Source organism: Budorcas taxicolor, chromosome 15 (genome assembly GCF_023091745.1).
Source record: "Budorcas taxicolor isolate Tak-1 chromosome 15, Takin1.1, whole genome shotgun sequence".
Classification (NCBI taxonomy): Eukaryota; Metazoa; Chordata; class Mammalia; order Artiodactyla; family Bovidae; genus Budorcas; species Budorcas taxicolor.
Window position 1 is genome coordinate 34,541,764 of NC_068924.1, and position 17,129 is coordinate 34,558,892.

Genomic DNA, 17,129 nt, shown 5'->3' on the forward strand with positions numbered 1-17,129 from the left:
AACACTAATAACCCTAGTAACTCCTATTGCCCCCACGGAATGGCCCTGGTCTCTCCCCTCCTGTGTGGGCTTTGTGGGGCCACAGCTGGAACCTGAAGTCTTCTCAGAACTGCCCTCTCAGGCCTCGCCCTCCTCCCTCTCCCCTCCCCTCTGCCCCCCCGGCAGGGTGAGGGGTGTCTGCGCTTCCTCTGCAGTGTGCAAAAGCTGAGTGAGTTCCTGTCCAGTGCAGAGATCCGTGAGGAGCAGTGTGCTCCGCGAGAACCTGCGCCCCAGGGCCAGGTCAGCAAGTACCAGGCGGTGGTGAGTGCCCCCCTGCCCTGCACCCCCACCCCAGTGTATTTCCCCAACGCCTGCAGCTCGAGCCCTGCTGTTGTCCTGCCTCAGCTTCCTTGCACAGCTCCCAGCCCCTGGGCCCTCACCTCCTCTAATCAACTCCAGCCCCTCAAGGTTGTGAACCGCAAGCGTCCAGCCCGGGAGGATTGTAGGGGCCTCACAAACCCGCTGCAGAGCCTGGCCCCTGGCACAGATGGGGATGCTGACAACTGCTGTGTCCAGGTGAGTCCTAGACCCTGCACCTCCATGCCCAGCCACCGAGCACCATCTCCACAAGGAAGCACAACATCTGAAGGACCAGACCCCGGTGTCCTGAGCCCTCTGCCCTGAATGGAGGTCACCCTGCAAGCCTGTAGTGTCCATAGGAGTCCTGAGACCGGGGCCAGTGCTTCAATCTCCACCAGCTGGGGGGACCTGTGGCCATCCTCTGGGGAGGGTGCCTCAGGTAGAGGTCTGCATGAGAAGGCCATGCCCCCACTCCCCTGCCTTGGAGGTGGTTTTCTTAATCTTTGCTTTCATGGGGGAGGGGAGGCAAGACTATTCACACCAAACTCAGCTGCCTTTCTGCTCTCTTCTGGTTGGTGGGGTGCCCCTCATGAAGATCATTGGAGGCTTCTTCACGTGGACCCCTGATGGAATCCCCACACTGTCCAACATCACCATCCGCATCCCCCGAGGTATGGCCCGGCCCACCCTTCCATCGTGATCTAGGCGTGTCCCCCTCGGAATCATGTCTGAAATGCCCCCTCCCCATGTTCCACTGAATGACAAGGAGAGAAAAAGAAAAATCAGGACCGACTGAGCAGCTGCTGTGTGTGCACTCTTGGTGGGTGCTCTGGGTATGAAGGCTAGAGAGGGGCTGGGCTCCTTCCCCGGGGAGTCCAGGTGCTTGGTGGGAGAGCAGCAGCAAGAACAGGGCAAGACAGCGGGGCCTTGATGTCAAACCATCTGTTGCAGACAGAGTGGGTGCTTCACAAAAGGAAAGGTGATCCCCAGTAGCCAGGGAAAGCGTTGTGAAAGAGCTGGGGACTCCAAGAATGGGCAGGGTCCTTCAGGGCGTGAGCAGGGTGGACGGTCCAGCAGAAGCAGCAGCTTAAGCAAAGCATGGGAAGGGGAAGGATAGGGTGGCCTTTGTGGGGACCAGGAGGCACTGAGCTCACACTGGAGAGCGCTGGAGAGAGACGTAGGCCCTCAGGAAAGGGCAGGGAACTAGCAGTAGGAGGACGTGGGGAGCCAGGGATAGGGTGTGGGTTTCCAGAAGGAAAGGCTCAAAGGAGGAAAGGACTCCCTGGCGATTCGAGGTAGGAGAAGAGCATGTGGGGGCCCCAGAGTTGGGTGTGTCTGTCTGTCTTTCTGGGTGGTGGTTGTTCAGACTCCCTCTGGCCTCCGCTCCCCCTGCTGCCCTCCCTGCCTGCAGGCCAGCTGACCATGATCGTGGGGCAGGTGGGCTGCGGCAAGTCCTCGCTCCTCCTCGCCACCCTGGGGGAGATGCAGAAGCTCTCGGGGGCCGTCTTCTGGAACAGGTACTGTGTGCACCTTCCGGGCTCAGACAGTGGAAAGACAGCGGGCAGGTGGGCAGCCCTCCTTGCAGCCGTTCTCAGTGCGGGGTACGTCATGCCTGTGTTGAGTGTGTTCCACAAGCACTCACTTTCTACTCTTGTTACCATCATTAGCATTAGCCTTCACATTGTGCCAAGGACTTCCCTGGTGTCTCAGATGGCAACGAATCTGCCTGCAAAGCAGGCACCTGGGTTCAATCCCTGGGTCAGGAAGATCCCCTGGAGAAGGAAATGGCAACCCACTCCAGTATTCTTGCCTGGGAAATACCATGGACAGAAGAGCTTGGCGGGCTACAGTCCCTGGGGTCTGAGTGATTAACACTTTCACTATGTGCCAGGTACTTTGCTAAGTCCTCTGCACACACTATTTATTTCATTTAATTCTTAACGAAAACCACAAAGGTGAGTACTGTTAACAGATCTCATTTTGGACAGAAGGGCCAAACTATTTGCCCTAATTCACCTACCCAATTAGTGGCAAAGCTGGAATTCAAACTCAGTTCTGTTTGACTCCAAACTCCATGTTCACTCAGCTGCACTGCCTCCCAGCATGGGGATCCGTAACACGAACGTTGGTTTCTGGCTTGGTCATCAGCAAAGCTGATACAGACCAGTCAGTGCGTATTTCAAAGAACCAGAGATAAATCAGGCAAATGTGGGATTCTGGGCAAAGATTACTATCTCAATTAAAGAGCCGAACCCCAGCCTGAGTCAATCTTGAAACTAGTTGATTAAAGATACATATATGATAAAAGCTTTTTTGAAAGTAAGAAAAGAAGAGCCAAGAAATGAAGAGGGTGGGAAAGCTGTTCAAAAACCTGGGCAGAACATGGCTACGGCAGTCAACAGGTAACCTGGGTTGGAGTCCACCACCCTCTGCCCCCCAACATCTCCCTGCCCCTAAGTATCCAAGAGAAAGAGGGATCTGATCAAGGTTTCAGAAATAAAAGTCGAGGCCAATTCAACAGAGGACAAACTTTCCCTCGCAATCATTTCTAGGGGCAAATTAGCATTCAAGATGTCAGGTTTTTTCACCAACTTGAGAGCAGGCTGAGCAGAGAGAAAGGCCTTGGAACAGGCACCCCAATTTTCTGCTTTTCCAAAATGCCCCTGAACAGTGCACCCAACAAATGGCAAGTTTCCTTCCTCAACAGGTCTATGGGCTGGCAATGAGCTCCTTGGGTTTCCTATAACTTCAGTCTCAGGAACCTTAATTCCACTGGGAATGTGGTGTGTCTGGGGGCACAGGGTCTCTGCCTCCATTTCCCATCTTATTCAGGTGTTTCTCAACACAGCCTGACTGGAAAGGTCCAGGCATTGGATTGCCAGACCCTGGTGCCAACTGCCTCTCAGGACTTTGGAGGGAGGAGCCCTGCCATTGGCTGCCTGTGTATATCTGTGACAGGAAGACAGGAAACCCCAGTGAACTGTGAGCCGAACAAAACTACTGATGTCACTGCGCACCCGCCATGCGGAGGCCTTTGCTAGGTGCACTGCACACACGAGCTCATTGGATCCTCCGGCTGGGTGCTATTACCCCATTTCACAGAAGTAAGAACTGAGGACAGCAAGGTGGGGTGACATGCTCAGCGTGTGGACCAGAGTCCCAAGCCTGGACTCTTTCCCTCAAGCCTGCCTGCTGCCTTGGGCTGGGGTCCCTTGGGTTTTAGCTCCAGAGATTATTCTCCAATTTCCATGTAGAGGGCAAGCTGGATCCAGGCCCTCTCTCAGGGCAGGGTGGGATTTCCTGGATGGGATTACACTGCTCAGAGACTGGGGTCACTCCTGGATTCCCGTTTCTGCATCCGGCTCAGCCTCTGTGATCCTGTCCCCTTTGTCCCACTTCCTTCATCTCCTCCCCACCCGCCTCACCCTTGCGTGCCCTTTTACACCAGCATCAGACCTCTCTGTCCTCTGCAGAGGCCTCAGCCTCAGCTCCCACCTCCTGTCTAAGCTCTCAGGGTCTGACTGCTCCTCCTTTCTCTTTGGAAGCCTCTGCCCCAGCCCTAGGGGGTCTCTCCAGGGAGTTGGAGCAGCTCTTTTGTGCAAGATTACTGCGTAAGGCACTTTATTTCCTTCATTGTCTTGGTCAGTCTTCACCAAACTCTATGAGGCAGGCGTTCTCAATATCCTGATCTAACAGATGAGAAAACTGAGGAGAAGTAGGTTGCCCTGGGCCACCCAGCTCTTAAATGGCAGAAGTGGAATGTACACTTAAGTGCTCAAGTGCATGGGCTTTCCACTGTGTGCTGAGAGAGAAGGGGCTGGAGAGCAACATGAAGAAACAGCCAGCCTGACGGTCAAGGCCAGCAGCCGCTATGGCTGTGATGCCCTGCCCCCCGACCCCCGCAGAACCACCACATCTCTGCTCACAGCTCTGTCTGCATGGACACTCACTCTCCCCAGCAGGCAGCTTGGGCCCCACTTCCTGGTTCTGTTTGAGGCTCAGGGAGGATCTCGTGTCTCCAGAAGCTACTTTGCCCTCTTCCATGGCTCGGTTTCCCTCCCAAGCATAGCGAGCACGTCAGGGTAGCCTGCAGCCCACCCTGAGAAGCTGTGAGAATTCGTCCGTGACTCAGCTTGTGCTCTGGTTTCTCTGCATTGGTCTATTTACTCACCCCATACTTATCGAGCGCCTGCTGTATGCCAGACCCCAGGCACAGCAATAGGAATGCAAAGATCGTGAAGACGTGGTCCTGCTTCCAAAGGAGGGGAACAGATATCCAGTGCCATGGTGCCACCTCGTGCCACCATCAAGCACAGAGGAAGAGTGAACTCTGAGGTCAAGGAGAAAAGACTCATGTGGACATGGTGTCTGAGTTTTGAGGGACCCTTGTGGCTTCATCAGATGTAAGAGGCAGGGGTGGGAGGGGAAGGTGTTCCAGGCAGGGGTATCGGGGGTGGGCAAAGGCATGCTGATGTGAGAGGATGTGGTTCTGGTGCCCAGAGCAGTGGGTGTGGGGGCTGCTGGTGAAGGTCAGAACTGAAAATGTAGGCTGAGCTGAGGTCAGACACCCTGTGTACCAGGCCCAGGAAATAAGATTTAGTCTGAAGGCTGTAGAGGAAAGGTAGTGATGATACAGGATGAGGGATGGGAGAGAGAGAGGCCACAGGAAGGGAGACCAGCCCCAAGCTCATTATAACTGGAAGAAGGAGTAGGCTGGCCAGACATGGCTCATTGGCTTCATATGCTCTCAGAATCCTGGCTTGTACACAGCTCTGCCTGGCCCACCTACCCTGGCAGGGAGTTAAGTGTAGGGGCTGTATGTTAAGGGCCCTTCTCCATTTCTTGCAGGAGCTCCATGCCTCAGACCTCCCTAGGTCTGCAGGGAGATGATACACTTGCAAAATGAACCAGGAGCGAAATAGCGTTTGATCCAGCAGCCCCTCCCAAGGGCCTGCCTGTTTGCAGCCAGAGGTGAGGGCAATGCCAGGTTGCTCCCATATTTTTTTTTAATCCATACCAGGGCTGAGACCTGGTAACCAGGCAGCCAGAAAGAGTCCCAGGAGGCCCAAGACAGGGATTTGGGGGAGTAGGAGGCACACAACAGAGAATGCTCTGGGAGAAGGGTTTGTGTGTGCACCATTCATTTATTCCTTCCTCGAAAACGATGAGCAGTACTGCTGAGCGCATAGGATCAAAAGTTCAGGAGGCAGGCTGCCCGAGTTCAAATCTGGACTCCATCCTTTGGGAAATTCTGTGACCTTTCTGCACCAGTTTCCCCTTATTACCCACGGAGTTAATGTGAGGCTTAACCTGGCACATACCAAGTGCCCTATAAATATTAGTGTAAATATTATTCTTTGACAATGTACTTCTATGCCAGGAAAAAAATTCCCCTATTGCTCTTTAATTATACCCCAGCCTGTCTCCCAGGAGAGACTGCAGTGAGCTCCCTGGGGACAAAGATCATATCTTATTTGTCTCTCTGTATTTACAGTGCCTTTGCTAAATGAATTCATTTGCTAAATGAATGAACTGGGAACAGTTTATGACCTTTAGGAGACTGCCATTAAATACGTCTTTATGTCTCTCTCCTTCCCACACACCTTGGCCCAGGCTGTTTCCCTCACCCATAATTCTACCACCCAACTTCTCCACCAACATTTAGAATGTACAAATCCTCTTTGTGTGGCCTCATATCACATGCTTGTGTGTCTGCCTCCTCCAGGACACTGAGCTCCTTGGAGGTGGGGCTGGAGGGTTAGTCCAATGCAGTGTCCACATGGGATGTGTATTTTGTGAGCCACTCTGTGTAAGCTACAAAGGAGAAGACCTGGCCCCACCCTCAGGGGGCTCACCAGTCTTAGGTGGACAGAAGCCTGTGGGGCTTCTGTCCGGAGTTCAGGGGTACCTCCCTGAATTCCAGGCTGAAGAATTACTGTGGCCGCCCTGAGCAGATCCCACACATCAGCTGTTGGGCTCCAGGTCTCTGGGAAAACTGTGCAGCTTTCAAAATTCTCTCTGATGATACTCACCTGCCCCAGCCCAGCTCTGTGCTCTGATGCACCATTAACCTGGAATTTGCAAACTCTCTCCTTGATCATTAAGAGGAAAACATTCTTTTTTTCTTGTTTTTTTAAGAGGAAAACATTCTGATAAGCGGTCGAAATTAGCAGATAGAGTCTAGTGAAGTTCTTTCCTTGGAAATACAGAAGAGGGCCATTAGTGTCCACAGTAGATTGATTTTAGATGTCCCCTGGGAGCCAGCAGGAAGCAGGGATCCGAGAAAAACTTAGGGGTGGGAGAAAAATCCCAGCTCCCCACCAGGAACTGGCCTCACTGGAACTCCCTGCTGCTCATGCCACCCGCTAGGGTGTGGGCCCAGGCCCTGCTTGCTCTCAGACACTCGCAGAACATTGCTGCCTTGTGGTGGTTGGGTGTGAAGGCTGCTTCCTGAGAAGCCTGATTCCCCAGGGGTGAAAAACAACTCCTCTTAGATTTCCCTGGTGGTCCAATGGTTAAGACTCTGTCTTCCAATACAGAGGGTGTGGGTTCAATCCCTGGTCAGGGAACTTAAGATCCCACATGCTGCAGGGTGTGGCCAAAATGCAAAAAAAAAAAAAAAGCCTTAGTTTCCTCATCTGAACAATAGCAAAAAACCCTTTCCTCCCTCAGAGATTTGGCATTAGGACCCAATGACCTCAATTGGAAAGGGCACTGTGGGTAAAAGGTTACATTTCAGAGCAGCAAGAAGTTTCTCTGAGGCAGGATGTATGGACCGTGGAGACTTGTAAGTCCTAACTTGCCCTTCCAACCTCAGTCCCCACAGCTTTCCTCTTTGTTTATTGTTGGGGTCTTAAATGAGTGTTGGGGCCTTTGGATTCCACCTCTGCCTGCACCTTTGAAACCAAGCACTGAGCTGAAAGGATGGTCTCCCCACGCCCCTACTCCATCCCTCATTCTCAGACCCCATCCTCATCTTCCCCTCCAACCAGCTCTGAGCTGTGTCCTTAATACATTCTCCCGGTGTCACAGTGACGTTCCGACCATGACCTCAATTTTATAGATAAGGAAACAAGGCTACCTTAGTAAAGGGACTTGCCTAAGATTTCACAACCAGTGGGTAGAGAAGCCCCTCAGATACAGACTTTATAGCCCATGTTCCTTCCACTTCTCCCACTGCCTGCACTCATGCCAGCTCCTCCTCCAGCCTGGGATTCCCTTCTTCCACTCCCAGTCCCAATCCTTCTCTCTTTGAGGTTCCATTCACCTGTAACTTCTATGAGCCCTTCCTCACTTTCTCAGATTTCGTCCTCCTCCAAACTACTTGCAAAATATGCATTTGGACTTACCTGGTGGTCCAGTGGTTAACACTTTGCCTTCCAATGCAGGGGGTCCTTGGTCCTTTGACCCTTGGTCAGGAAGCTAAGATCTCACGTGCCTCGCAGCCAAAAAGCCGAAACAGAAGCAATATTGTAACAAATTCAAAAAAAGACTTTAAAATAGCCCACATCAAAAAATAATCTTTTAAAAAATATATTTTTCTCTGATTCTAAAAGAATGTACATTGAATATGAGAAGAAGCAAGTGTAAAGAGGGCAAAAACCACCTAATATGAACACATACAATATCCCACCTCCCAGAAGTTTCCAGTCTTTTTTCTGCATATTTGCATATGTGTTTGTATACTATTCTCCCAAAGTTCTATAGCACCTTCTTGCTCCTACTTTTCTTTTGGCCTCTATAGCTTTCTGACTTCTGTACATGTCGGATTCACTCTGCCAGTCCATGAGCCATTTGAGGGCAAGCTCTGTGCCATGATTTGGGTTGGTGTGCACACAGGGACCCAGCTCACAGCTCGTTGCAGAGAAGGAGGTGGGTCAGAGAACTGGAGAGATTATCTTGTTAGCTCAGTGTTTGGTCCTGAAATTGCAGGCAGAGGAGGAACACTCCTTTAAGAGCCCAGCAATCAATGGGCGGAAGTGCATGCCATGTGTATCCTTCTTTACTTTTCAGATTAAGACATACATATACAATGAGGAGGCTCATTCTAGGAAGGCTGGAACTATGCTGGAAAGAGGAGACGATGAACCTGGATTCACACCACAGCGTCCCTTCTCCCTAGCTCTGAACTTTGGGTACATTAGGCAAACTCTAAGCCTTGGTTTTTTTCCTAAGGTGGAAAACCTCTTTATAGAGTTGTTGTGAGGATGAAACCATGGATACAAACAACTGTACACAATGCCTCATGTAGAATGCCAGCCCCCCTCCCTTCCTTCCTCCCAAATAATTAAAGATGTCTGTTATCAACCTCCACTTATAACAGATCTCCCATATGCTAAGCCCTGTGGGGGATAAAAAAGATGCTCTTCCTGCCTTAAAATCCCACTGGGGACAAAGGACTTACACAGGAACTTATTAGAGGGGAAAGTAGCCCATTATAAGGGCTAATTGAGCAGCCCAGATAATGATGCAAATTGAGTTAGAGCCGAAGGAGCTCCCTGTGTCCCGGGGTCCTTGGGGAGGCCACAGATGTGCTTCCCTCTGGATAAACAACAGCGTTTGCAACTCTGGAAGCAGTCAAGGTGGAAGACTGCAGAGACAAGCTTCTCTGGGCTGTGGACGCAGAGTTGGAATTTGGAAGCTTGAGTTTTTTATCTGTTTCATGTTACCAGCTTGTCCATAAATCACAGCAATCTGATGATGAAGCAATACGAGTTAGGTTGAATTGAGAGAATGAAGTGAAACTAATAAAGATCAAAGAATAAGATCATAGGGAGTTGGTGATTATATATCCATCAAGGTCTCAATTAAGTTCTGCCTGCTGCTGCTAAGTCGCTTCAGTCGTGTCCGACTCTGTGCGACCCCATAGACGGCAGCCCACCAGGCTCCGCCGTCCCTGGGACTCTCCAGGCAAGAACACTGGAGTGGGTTGCCATTTCCTCCTCCAGTGCATGAAAGGAAAAGTGAAAGTGAAGTCGTTCTGTCGTGTCCGAGTCTTAGCGATGGGATTTTCCAGGCAAGAGTACTGGAGTGGGTTGCCCCAGAGGACAAAAGAGAATTTCATCTGTCTTCTTCCCATCCCTGTTTCTATCCATCCTGATTTTCCTTGCAACAAATTTATCAGAGCTATGGCCTGGCTAGTCATAGTGAGGCAATATAACATAGGCATTACCAGCATGGAGCTTTGTGATCAGACAGGTCTATTTCCTCTGCTGTTTGCTGAATGTGTGACTTTGGACAAGTTACCCAGACTCTCAAAAGTCGCCTTGTCTTTAAAGAGACATTCCTTGTCTATAAAGAGACCTCTTCCATATGGTTTTTTTGAACTTTAAAATAGATAATAGTATTGCAGTGCTAAACTCCAGTAGATGGTGAAGGCCAGGGAAGCCTGGTGTCTTGCAGTCCATGGGGTCGCAAAGAGTCGGACACAACCGAGCAACTGAACTGAACTGATTGCAGGGTTTATCACTGTGCTTGTCAAGATTATGATAAATGTTAGCTGATTTTATTAAAGTAAGATCTGCATGAAAACAGGACAGATTGATTTTCCCCAAATGTGCATGTCAGATGTACACACTTCGTTGGCAGAAGGCTGCTTCTGGAAGGTTGAAAGGTGGCCTGGGGCAAGAGAAAGAGCACTAGTAAAGTTGGCACCCAAATTCAGGTCACTTCACACAGTGTTTTTCAAAAAAATTTTTTTACTATAATTCACAGTATGAAATGCATTTTATATCACAGTCTGCTACATTTATGCATTGATATGCAAGAAAAAATTTTACACAAAGAATATACAACTTGACCACATGTGGTACAAACTGGTTTTGGGGTGGGGGAGTTGTATGTTTGTCTGTTTTAGCACAGTTGCAGATTACTTATTTCAGACCCTATATTGGGTCCCAATCCACAGTTTGAAAACACTGTATGAAATGATTATGACCTTGGGAAAGTCACTTTCCCTCTCTGAGCTTTAGTTTTCCCAACTAAAAGCCCATCCTGACACCAAACCAGCCTCGCTGCTGCTGGGAGTGGTGCCAGGAGCACTGATGAAGCCCTTGCTGCTTGGAGGAAGCCCATCCAGGGGCTGTGGGAGGGACAGAAATTGAGAAGCCACTTGGGGACACTGGGGATGGGTGGGAGGGGTGGGGACTGTGGAGGCTGCTTCTCCCCAAAGACACAATGTGATCTAAATAAAGGCAATGGGCAAGGGAGAAGTAACTGGTGGTGTTCTTTCCCATTTGTGCCCCAGCAGCCTTCCTGACAGCGAGACGGGAGAAGACCCCAGGTACAGCCTTGGGACTGGGTTGGAAGTGGGTCCCCAATAAAGGGAAGGGGCTTGGGGGGATTCCCTGGTGGTTCAGTGGCTAAGACTCCACGCTTCCACTGCAAGCGACACAGGTTCAACCCCTGATCAGGGAACAAAGATCCCAAATGCCATGCCATGTGACCAATTTTACAAAAGGAAGAAGAGGGAATACAGGGGAGGAAAACAGTTTTTAAAAAAAATGGGGAGGGGAAGGGCTAGGCAGGGTGTGTGGGGCAGGGAGGGGTGCTGAGTATAGATTCAGGGCTGTATAGTCCACATACACTTAGAGACATGAAGCCCTATAATACGTGAGGCATGCATTCTCAAAGAGGGAAAAATCTGGTGCTGGAGAGGAAAAACTTAGATATTCCAGTGTTTTGTGGCTCTCCAAAGGGCCACAGTATATGAGCAGATGTACACTAGATCTGTGGTTTTAAAACTTCATAGTGGATAAGAGTCAGAAAGTGGATTAGTGGGAAGGGAGGAAGGCGATGACTGCTAATGGGTACGGATTCTTTTAGGGGTGATGGAGATGTTGTCAATTTAGACAGCAGTGGTGGTTGCACAGACTTGTGAATATAATTATTTTTTAAAATTCACTGAATTGGGAAATGAATGTGGCAGGGAAAGGACAATTAGAAAAAATATGTCTAAAATGGCCCTGGGGTGATCAAGAAAAAAAAGTTGAGAAACAAAGCTATAAGGAGAGGAGGTGGTTATCCCCCAGGCCAGACAGAAGCTTCAGCCTTGTTGCTTTATGTTCTATGTGCTTTATGTTCTGGTTGTCTAAAACATCCAAGTGAAATAGATTAATGTGGCCGTAAGACCTTCAGAACCCTCCCTAAGCACACTTCTTTCAAGACAATCGAGACACACTGGAGGAGGTGGGAAGTCAGAACTGGGAAGGTTGACTTGACCTTGTAAGTCAGTGTAAGCGTCTGGCCTTCACTCTCCAACTCCACAGAGGTCTCACGTCCCCACATTTTCTCCGCCGTGTCTCCTGCCTTGGTGAGTGCCAGGGCCTGATGGCAGCCTAGCCTCTCTAGCCATAGTGACCATAACTGTTGAGCCAAAAAGCTGACCTCATGGTATGTGGCAAGTGAGAACATGTGGACGAGAGCAACAGGACAGAATATTTGACCCGGAGCAGCTGGGGCCTGTCCAGGCCGCACGGCCACCGCAGCTGACCCTGTCCCTCTGGGGGAATCTCCTAGGCCCCATGGCTGTCTTCTGGGAATCACACTTGGAGCCCTTCTCAGCCCTGCAGGTGCCACCCTGAGTTGCATCAGCCGTGGGTTCCCGCCCCCGGACTCTCAGGCACCCATGGTGGCCTGTCCCACCCGGGCTGGCCGCTGTCAGAGTGCACTCCCTGCGCCAGCTGTCTGTGCAGCCGTGTCAGCCCACGAGCTCGGCCAGTGCATCCGAGCCCTGACTCAGAGGCTGGGTCTGCAGGAGCCACGAGTTGGGCCTCAGACTCCCCTGACATAGGAAGACCCCCACCACCGTGAGCCTACACCCAAGGTGCCTTCCCTCCACTCTCCCTTGTAATTTCACACACCCCGATTGTGTTCAGGCAGTGGAGGCACCCCAGGAGGACCTGTGGCATTTGTGGCTGCAGACTCCGTCTCAGGGGTTATCAAGGCCCTTGCGCTGGGTCTGAAGGAGCTGAGAATGTCTATAGAGTGCTCGGTCCATGCGGGTGAACCCTGAATGTATGTTTTTCCCTCCCTGCTGCAGCCCCGAGCGGGAGACGGTGACCGACGCGGACGTCAGGTACTGTGATCCCGAGCACTGCCCCCTGGAGCAGACTTCCTCAGAGGGGCTGTGAGGCCTGAGGAGCCACAGAGCTCAGGCAGGCAGCCCCCCAGGTCCAACCCAGCCGCAGAGGAGGCCAGGGAGGGGGCTGTGCTTCACAGGGTGGCTGGGAGAGCACTGTTGCTTCTGGGCATCAAGCCCTTCACACCAGATCATTTTTATCCCTGTGGTCATCCTTTCTTTTTCCTTTTTTTCTTTCTTTGTCTTCAGAAACCATACCACGCTAAACATGATTTCCTTAACAGTGCTCTTTTTAAAATTTCCATTTGGAGAGTTAGCTGCTGACATCAAAGTTGAGTGGTTTGAGGGCTACCCAAGGAAGGAGATCAGGGTTCAAGTGTTCACTTAGTTGGCTTCTCCCAGGCTCTGAGTAAACCTGGGAAAGGGAGCAAACTGCAGAGGTGGGACAGGGAGGGGTGGAGAGCAGGGAGGGGTTGAGGTCCCTTATCCCCCAGTCAGCTAAGGCCCAGCACCCAAGCCTGCCTCAGGCCTTGGGGGATGGAGAGGCCACCAGGAGCCACACACAGAGCAGATTTCAGCCAGCTGCACCTCCTCATCTTCGCGGTGCCCCCACCCCCTAGCCCCAGTTTTATCCATCAGCTTGATAACCACCTCTGACAGTGGCCCCCTGAGAATGCCTCCCCTCCTCCTGCCCTGCTTTTTCCAGGAAGAGAGGCCCAGTGGCCTATGCTTCTCAGAAGCCGTGGCTGCTAAATGCCACCGTGGAGGAGAACATCACCTTTGAGAGTCCCTTCAACAAGCAACGGTAAAAGCCTCCCAGAGGGAGTCAGGCTGAGGGTGGGGAGAAATTGGTGATGCTTTAGTCTCCCTCCCCAGCCCCTAAGCACAGCCAGCTGCCTGCTCCTCTATCCATCTCCCTCACCCCGCCGTCCTGTTCTCCAGCCCGCTGATCGAGATTCCAGCCTGTTCCATATGGTCCATCTGGAAATGATCCGGATGTTCTGGACTTCGGGGCAGTCCACCTCCCGTGGTTGAGAGGGTAGGAGGGGAGCGAGGTGCGGGCACACTGGTGCCCCCTCTTGAGGTTGGTGAAAAGGCTCCCCCAGCGCTCTGCCCTCTCCATTCTCGTGATTCCCCACCCCCAGCTCTGCAGCTCACACACAAATCCCTCCAGGGCTAATGACCGCTGACATCCATGGACCTCTTTCCAGAGGCTCTCGGTATTCATGATTTCTTCTAATGCTCACACCAATCCCAGTAGGCAGGTACTATTATTATCCCCACTTTATAGATGAGGAAACCAAGACTCAGGTAACTTGCCCAAGACCACCCAGCCAGGAAGTGACAGAAATGGGTTTCAAATCCATCTTCTAACGCCCAAGTGCCTGTCACCAAGACACTCTGATGCCTCCACGCACCCTGGCTGGCACCCACCCAGACTGAGAGCTGACCAGGGGAGTGGGAGGGGAGCAGGCTGGGCAAATATTTGAGTAGCCATCATCATTTGCTGCCTCAACAAAGCAGCAGTGATTTTTCCCTGGCAGTGCCCCAAGCGTGGGCTCTGGCTCTAGCTTTTCCCACCGTACAGGGGCCACAGGCCCTCTCTTGTCACTTACATGGCTATTTGCTCCCATCCAATTTCATCCTTCAAATATTTAACTTGCCCCAAGATGGTGTCAGGTGCTGCCCTCAGCTCTTTTTGAGCTCACGTGGTGTTTGCTCACACCCATCAGGAGGCCCATTAAAGCCATCGCTCATCCTGGCACAGCTGTCCGGAGGGTAATGACCCTCTACAAAAGCTCAGGCCCACCCCCGGCCAGGCTGCTCAGCTGTGTCCCCACCCTGCCCCACTGCAGGTACAAGATGGTCATTGAAGCCTGCTCCCTACAGCCAGACATCGACATCTTGCCCCATGGAGACCAGACCCAGATTGGGGAACGGGTTAGTAGCAACCTCCAGGGGAGTTACTCAAAGCTGGGGCCCTTGGCCTCCCCTGCTCCCCACCCATCACCATCACCACTCCCCGAGATCGTTCTCAGGGAGAGCAGGGAATGCGAAATGAAAGAGGAGTAAGGCTGCAGAGTGCCTGCCATGGGATCAAAATGACCTCCTTAAACCCTAGACTGGTGGCTGTCGTGGACAAGTTTCCAGTCTTGCTGGGTGCAGAGGTCAGCTTAGCACTTTCTCAGGCTGGGGAGGACTTGACCTCTCTACAGACACCCCGAGTATGTACTGAGAGCCCACCCAGCACTGCACCGGGCTCAGGGTTATTCTTCCTGTTTCATCTTCAGGTGGGGTCCCTCCTCCATAAGCTTAGATGAATAGGATTCTCCCATGGCTTTCCTCCTGGTGTGTGATTTAAATCCCCCCTTCCTATGGCTTCCCTGATAGCTCAGTTGGTAAAGAGTCCACCTACAATGCAGGAAACCCTGGTTCAATTCCTGGGTCAGGAAGATCCACTGGAGAAGGGATAGGCAATCCATACCATTTATTCTTGGGCTTCCCTTGTGACTCAGCTGGTAAAGAATCCACCTGCAATGCAGGAGACCTGGTTTTGATCTCTGGGTCGGGAAGATCACTACCCACTCCAGTATTCTGGCCTGGAGAATTCCATGGACAGAATAGTCAATGGGGTAGCAAAGAGTCGGGCATGACTGCGAGACTCTCACTTTCCTCTGTCCTGGTTTTCATGGGTCAGATGGTCCCTAGCACCTGCATGGTGAATTGTCAAAGGCTGGGGATCATTCTCCCCACTTCTGAATGAATTCAGTGAACGTGCACAAGTTCCTCCTCTCCACCAAATGAGGAGGGTGCAGAGAGGTGACTGAAGCCAAACGCTCACATCAAGTAGGGGCCTGGACAGTCTCTGCTGAAGGGCTGTGCAGGCCTGACCTTTCCTCCCTTTTGGCGGCAGGGCATCAACCTGTCCGGTGGTCAGCGCCAGCGAATCAGCGTGGCCCGAGCCCTCTACCAGCACACCAATGTCGTCTTCTTGGTGAGTGCATCAGCCCGCAACTTCCTTGAGGTACTTGTGTCTGGCTGCCCCCTTCGCTCAGACAGACAGACAGACAGGCAGACACACACACACACACCCCATCACCAAACAACATCCCTCTCCAGGAGCAAACTTCTTCTGCCAGAGATATTACCTACTGATCTTTTTAAAAATTTTTATTTATTTATTTTAATTGAAGGCTAATTACTTTACAATACTGTAGTGGTTTTTGCCATACATTGACATGAATCAGCCATGGGTGTACATGTGTTCCCCATCCTGAACCCCCCTCCCACCTCCCTCCCTACCTACTGATCTTATTCATGGAAAAACTGAGACAAGATTAGTCCAACTAATCAATATGGACTTCACACAGCTCTGCAGTAGCCATGAGGGGAAATGAGGAGTTATTATAGGCCCCTGCTTTGTAGAACATCCCCAACCTATTAATACTTATTTAGCCCAAATATAAGAATCACAAATACGTGGAAAGTGAGTTGCCATTTCCTGTTTCAAGCCCAGAGCAGACATTGCTAATTGATCTCAGTTTTCTCTCCCATGAAAACTTAACTTGGCCTCAGAATCCTTAACACAGCACTCCAGGTAACCTCTAATAATCAAACATGAGATAAAACTTAGCTGTACCCACCCTCCTTCATGCCAAGTTCTGTGTAGTGTGCCTTAGTTGATACTGAAGAATTCCAAGACATAGCCCTTGGCTTCAGAGGTTTAGAATCTAATTAGGGAAACAGAGCTCGCCAGTACTCAAGAGCCTCAGCCCACTGGAAAGCCAAGCTGTGTGACAGACTGTGAAGGGCCTTGTCTAGGGAGACAATTGTGAGGACGAGAGTAATCAGGGAGGGCTTCATAGAAGAGAGCATTAAAGAGTGAGTCAGTCAAATGGAAGGAAAGAGGGAGCCATTTGGACAGACCGCTGGCAGAAGGACTCTCACTTCTCTGATCCTGGCTTTATTCTCCACCCTGCCACCTCCCCACTAAACTCACTGCATAATGGAAAGGTTCACACCGTTTGTTACCGTCTGACACAAGCATAGCATTTCACAAAGTACTAGTTTATTCATGATCCCTTGTGAGCTTTAAACATCCTTGTTAGAGAGAAATAAAGTGGATACTTTAATTTATTTCAGCTAACTTTTAAGCTCCTACTCTGTACTAGGCACGGGCACAGGGGATATCAGTTCTTCAGGGCCCTACGGTCCGGGGTAGACAAATAGCTATCAGATCTGACTTCCTGCAGGGTATCACAGAGGGAGGGAAGACTAGGCTCAGGCATCAGGAAAGGACACAGGAAGAGCTGGTGCTTAGGGGAAGTGCTAAAGGATGAAAAATAGTTCACCTGACAGACAAAAGGCAGATCAGCACTCCAGGCAGAGGGAAAAGCTTGGGCAAAGGCCTGGAATGGCAGACTCCCTGGAAATCAGAGCGTAGGGAGCTTTTACAAGACAGATGGGAAGTGAGGCTGGAAAGGAAGACTGAGCAGGTGGGAGAGGGTCTGGATTAGGGTGCTAAGGAATTCGGACGTAACAGACTATGAGGAGTCACTGGAGGTTCAGGAGTCAGGAAGTGCTTGTAATTAGACCTGTTTGAGGGTGATGACTGATGGCTGAAGTCCAGAGAGGCTAGGTACACTGTCCAAGGCCACACAGTGAAGCGGTGTCAGTCACTAAACCAGAGCCGGCACATCCACAGCTTTAC

The 17,129-nt window shown here is 51.1% G+C and overlaps 1 protein-coding gene across 1 annotated transcript in view; it reads left to right on the top strand.

The window, feature by feature from the left end:
* Window positions 1-17,129, top strand: part of ABCC8 (ATP binding cassette subfamily C member 8) — an 80,748-nt gene that overhangs the window by 46,215 nt on the left and 17,404 nt on the right. The window contains exons 13-21 of the mRNA XM_052652230.1: window positions 195-300; window positions 439-555; window positions 935-1,010; window positions 1,751-1,856; window positions 10,586-10,621; window positions 12,380-12,415; window positions 13,125-13,223; window positions 14,275-14,359; window positions 15,333-15,413. Coding sequence (XP_052508190.1) covers window positions 195-300; window positions 439-555; window positions 935-1,010; window positions 1,751-1,856; window positions 10,586-10,621; window positions 12,380-12,415; window positions 13,125-13,223; window positions 14,275-14,359; window positions 15,333-15,413 — 742 coding nt within the window. The remainder of the gene's footprint in view (window positions 1-194; window positions 301-438; window positions 556-934; window positions 1,011-1,750; window positions 1,857-10,585; window positions 10,622-12,379; window positions 12,416-13,124; window positions 13,224-14,274; window positions 14,360-15,332; window positions 15,414-17,129) is intronic.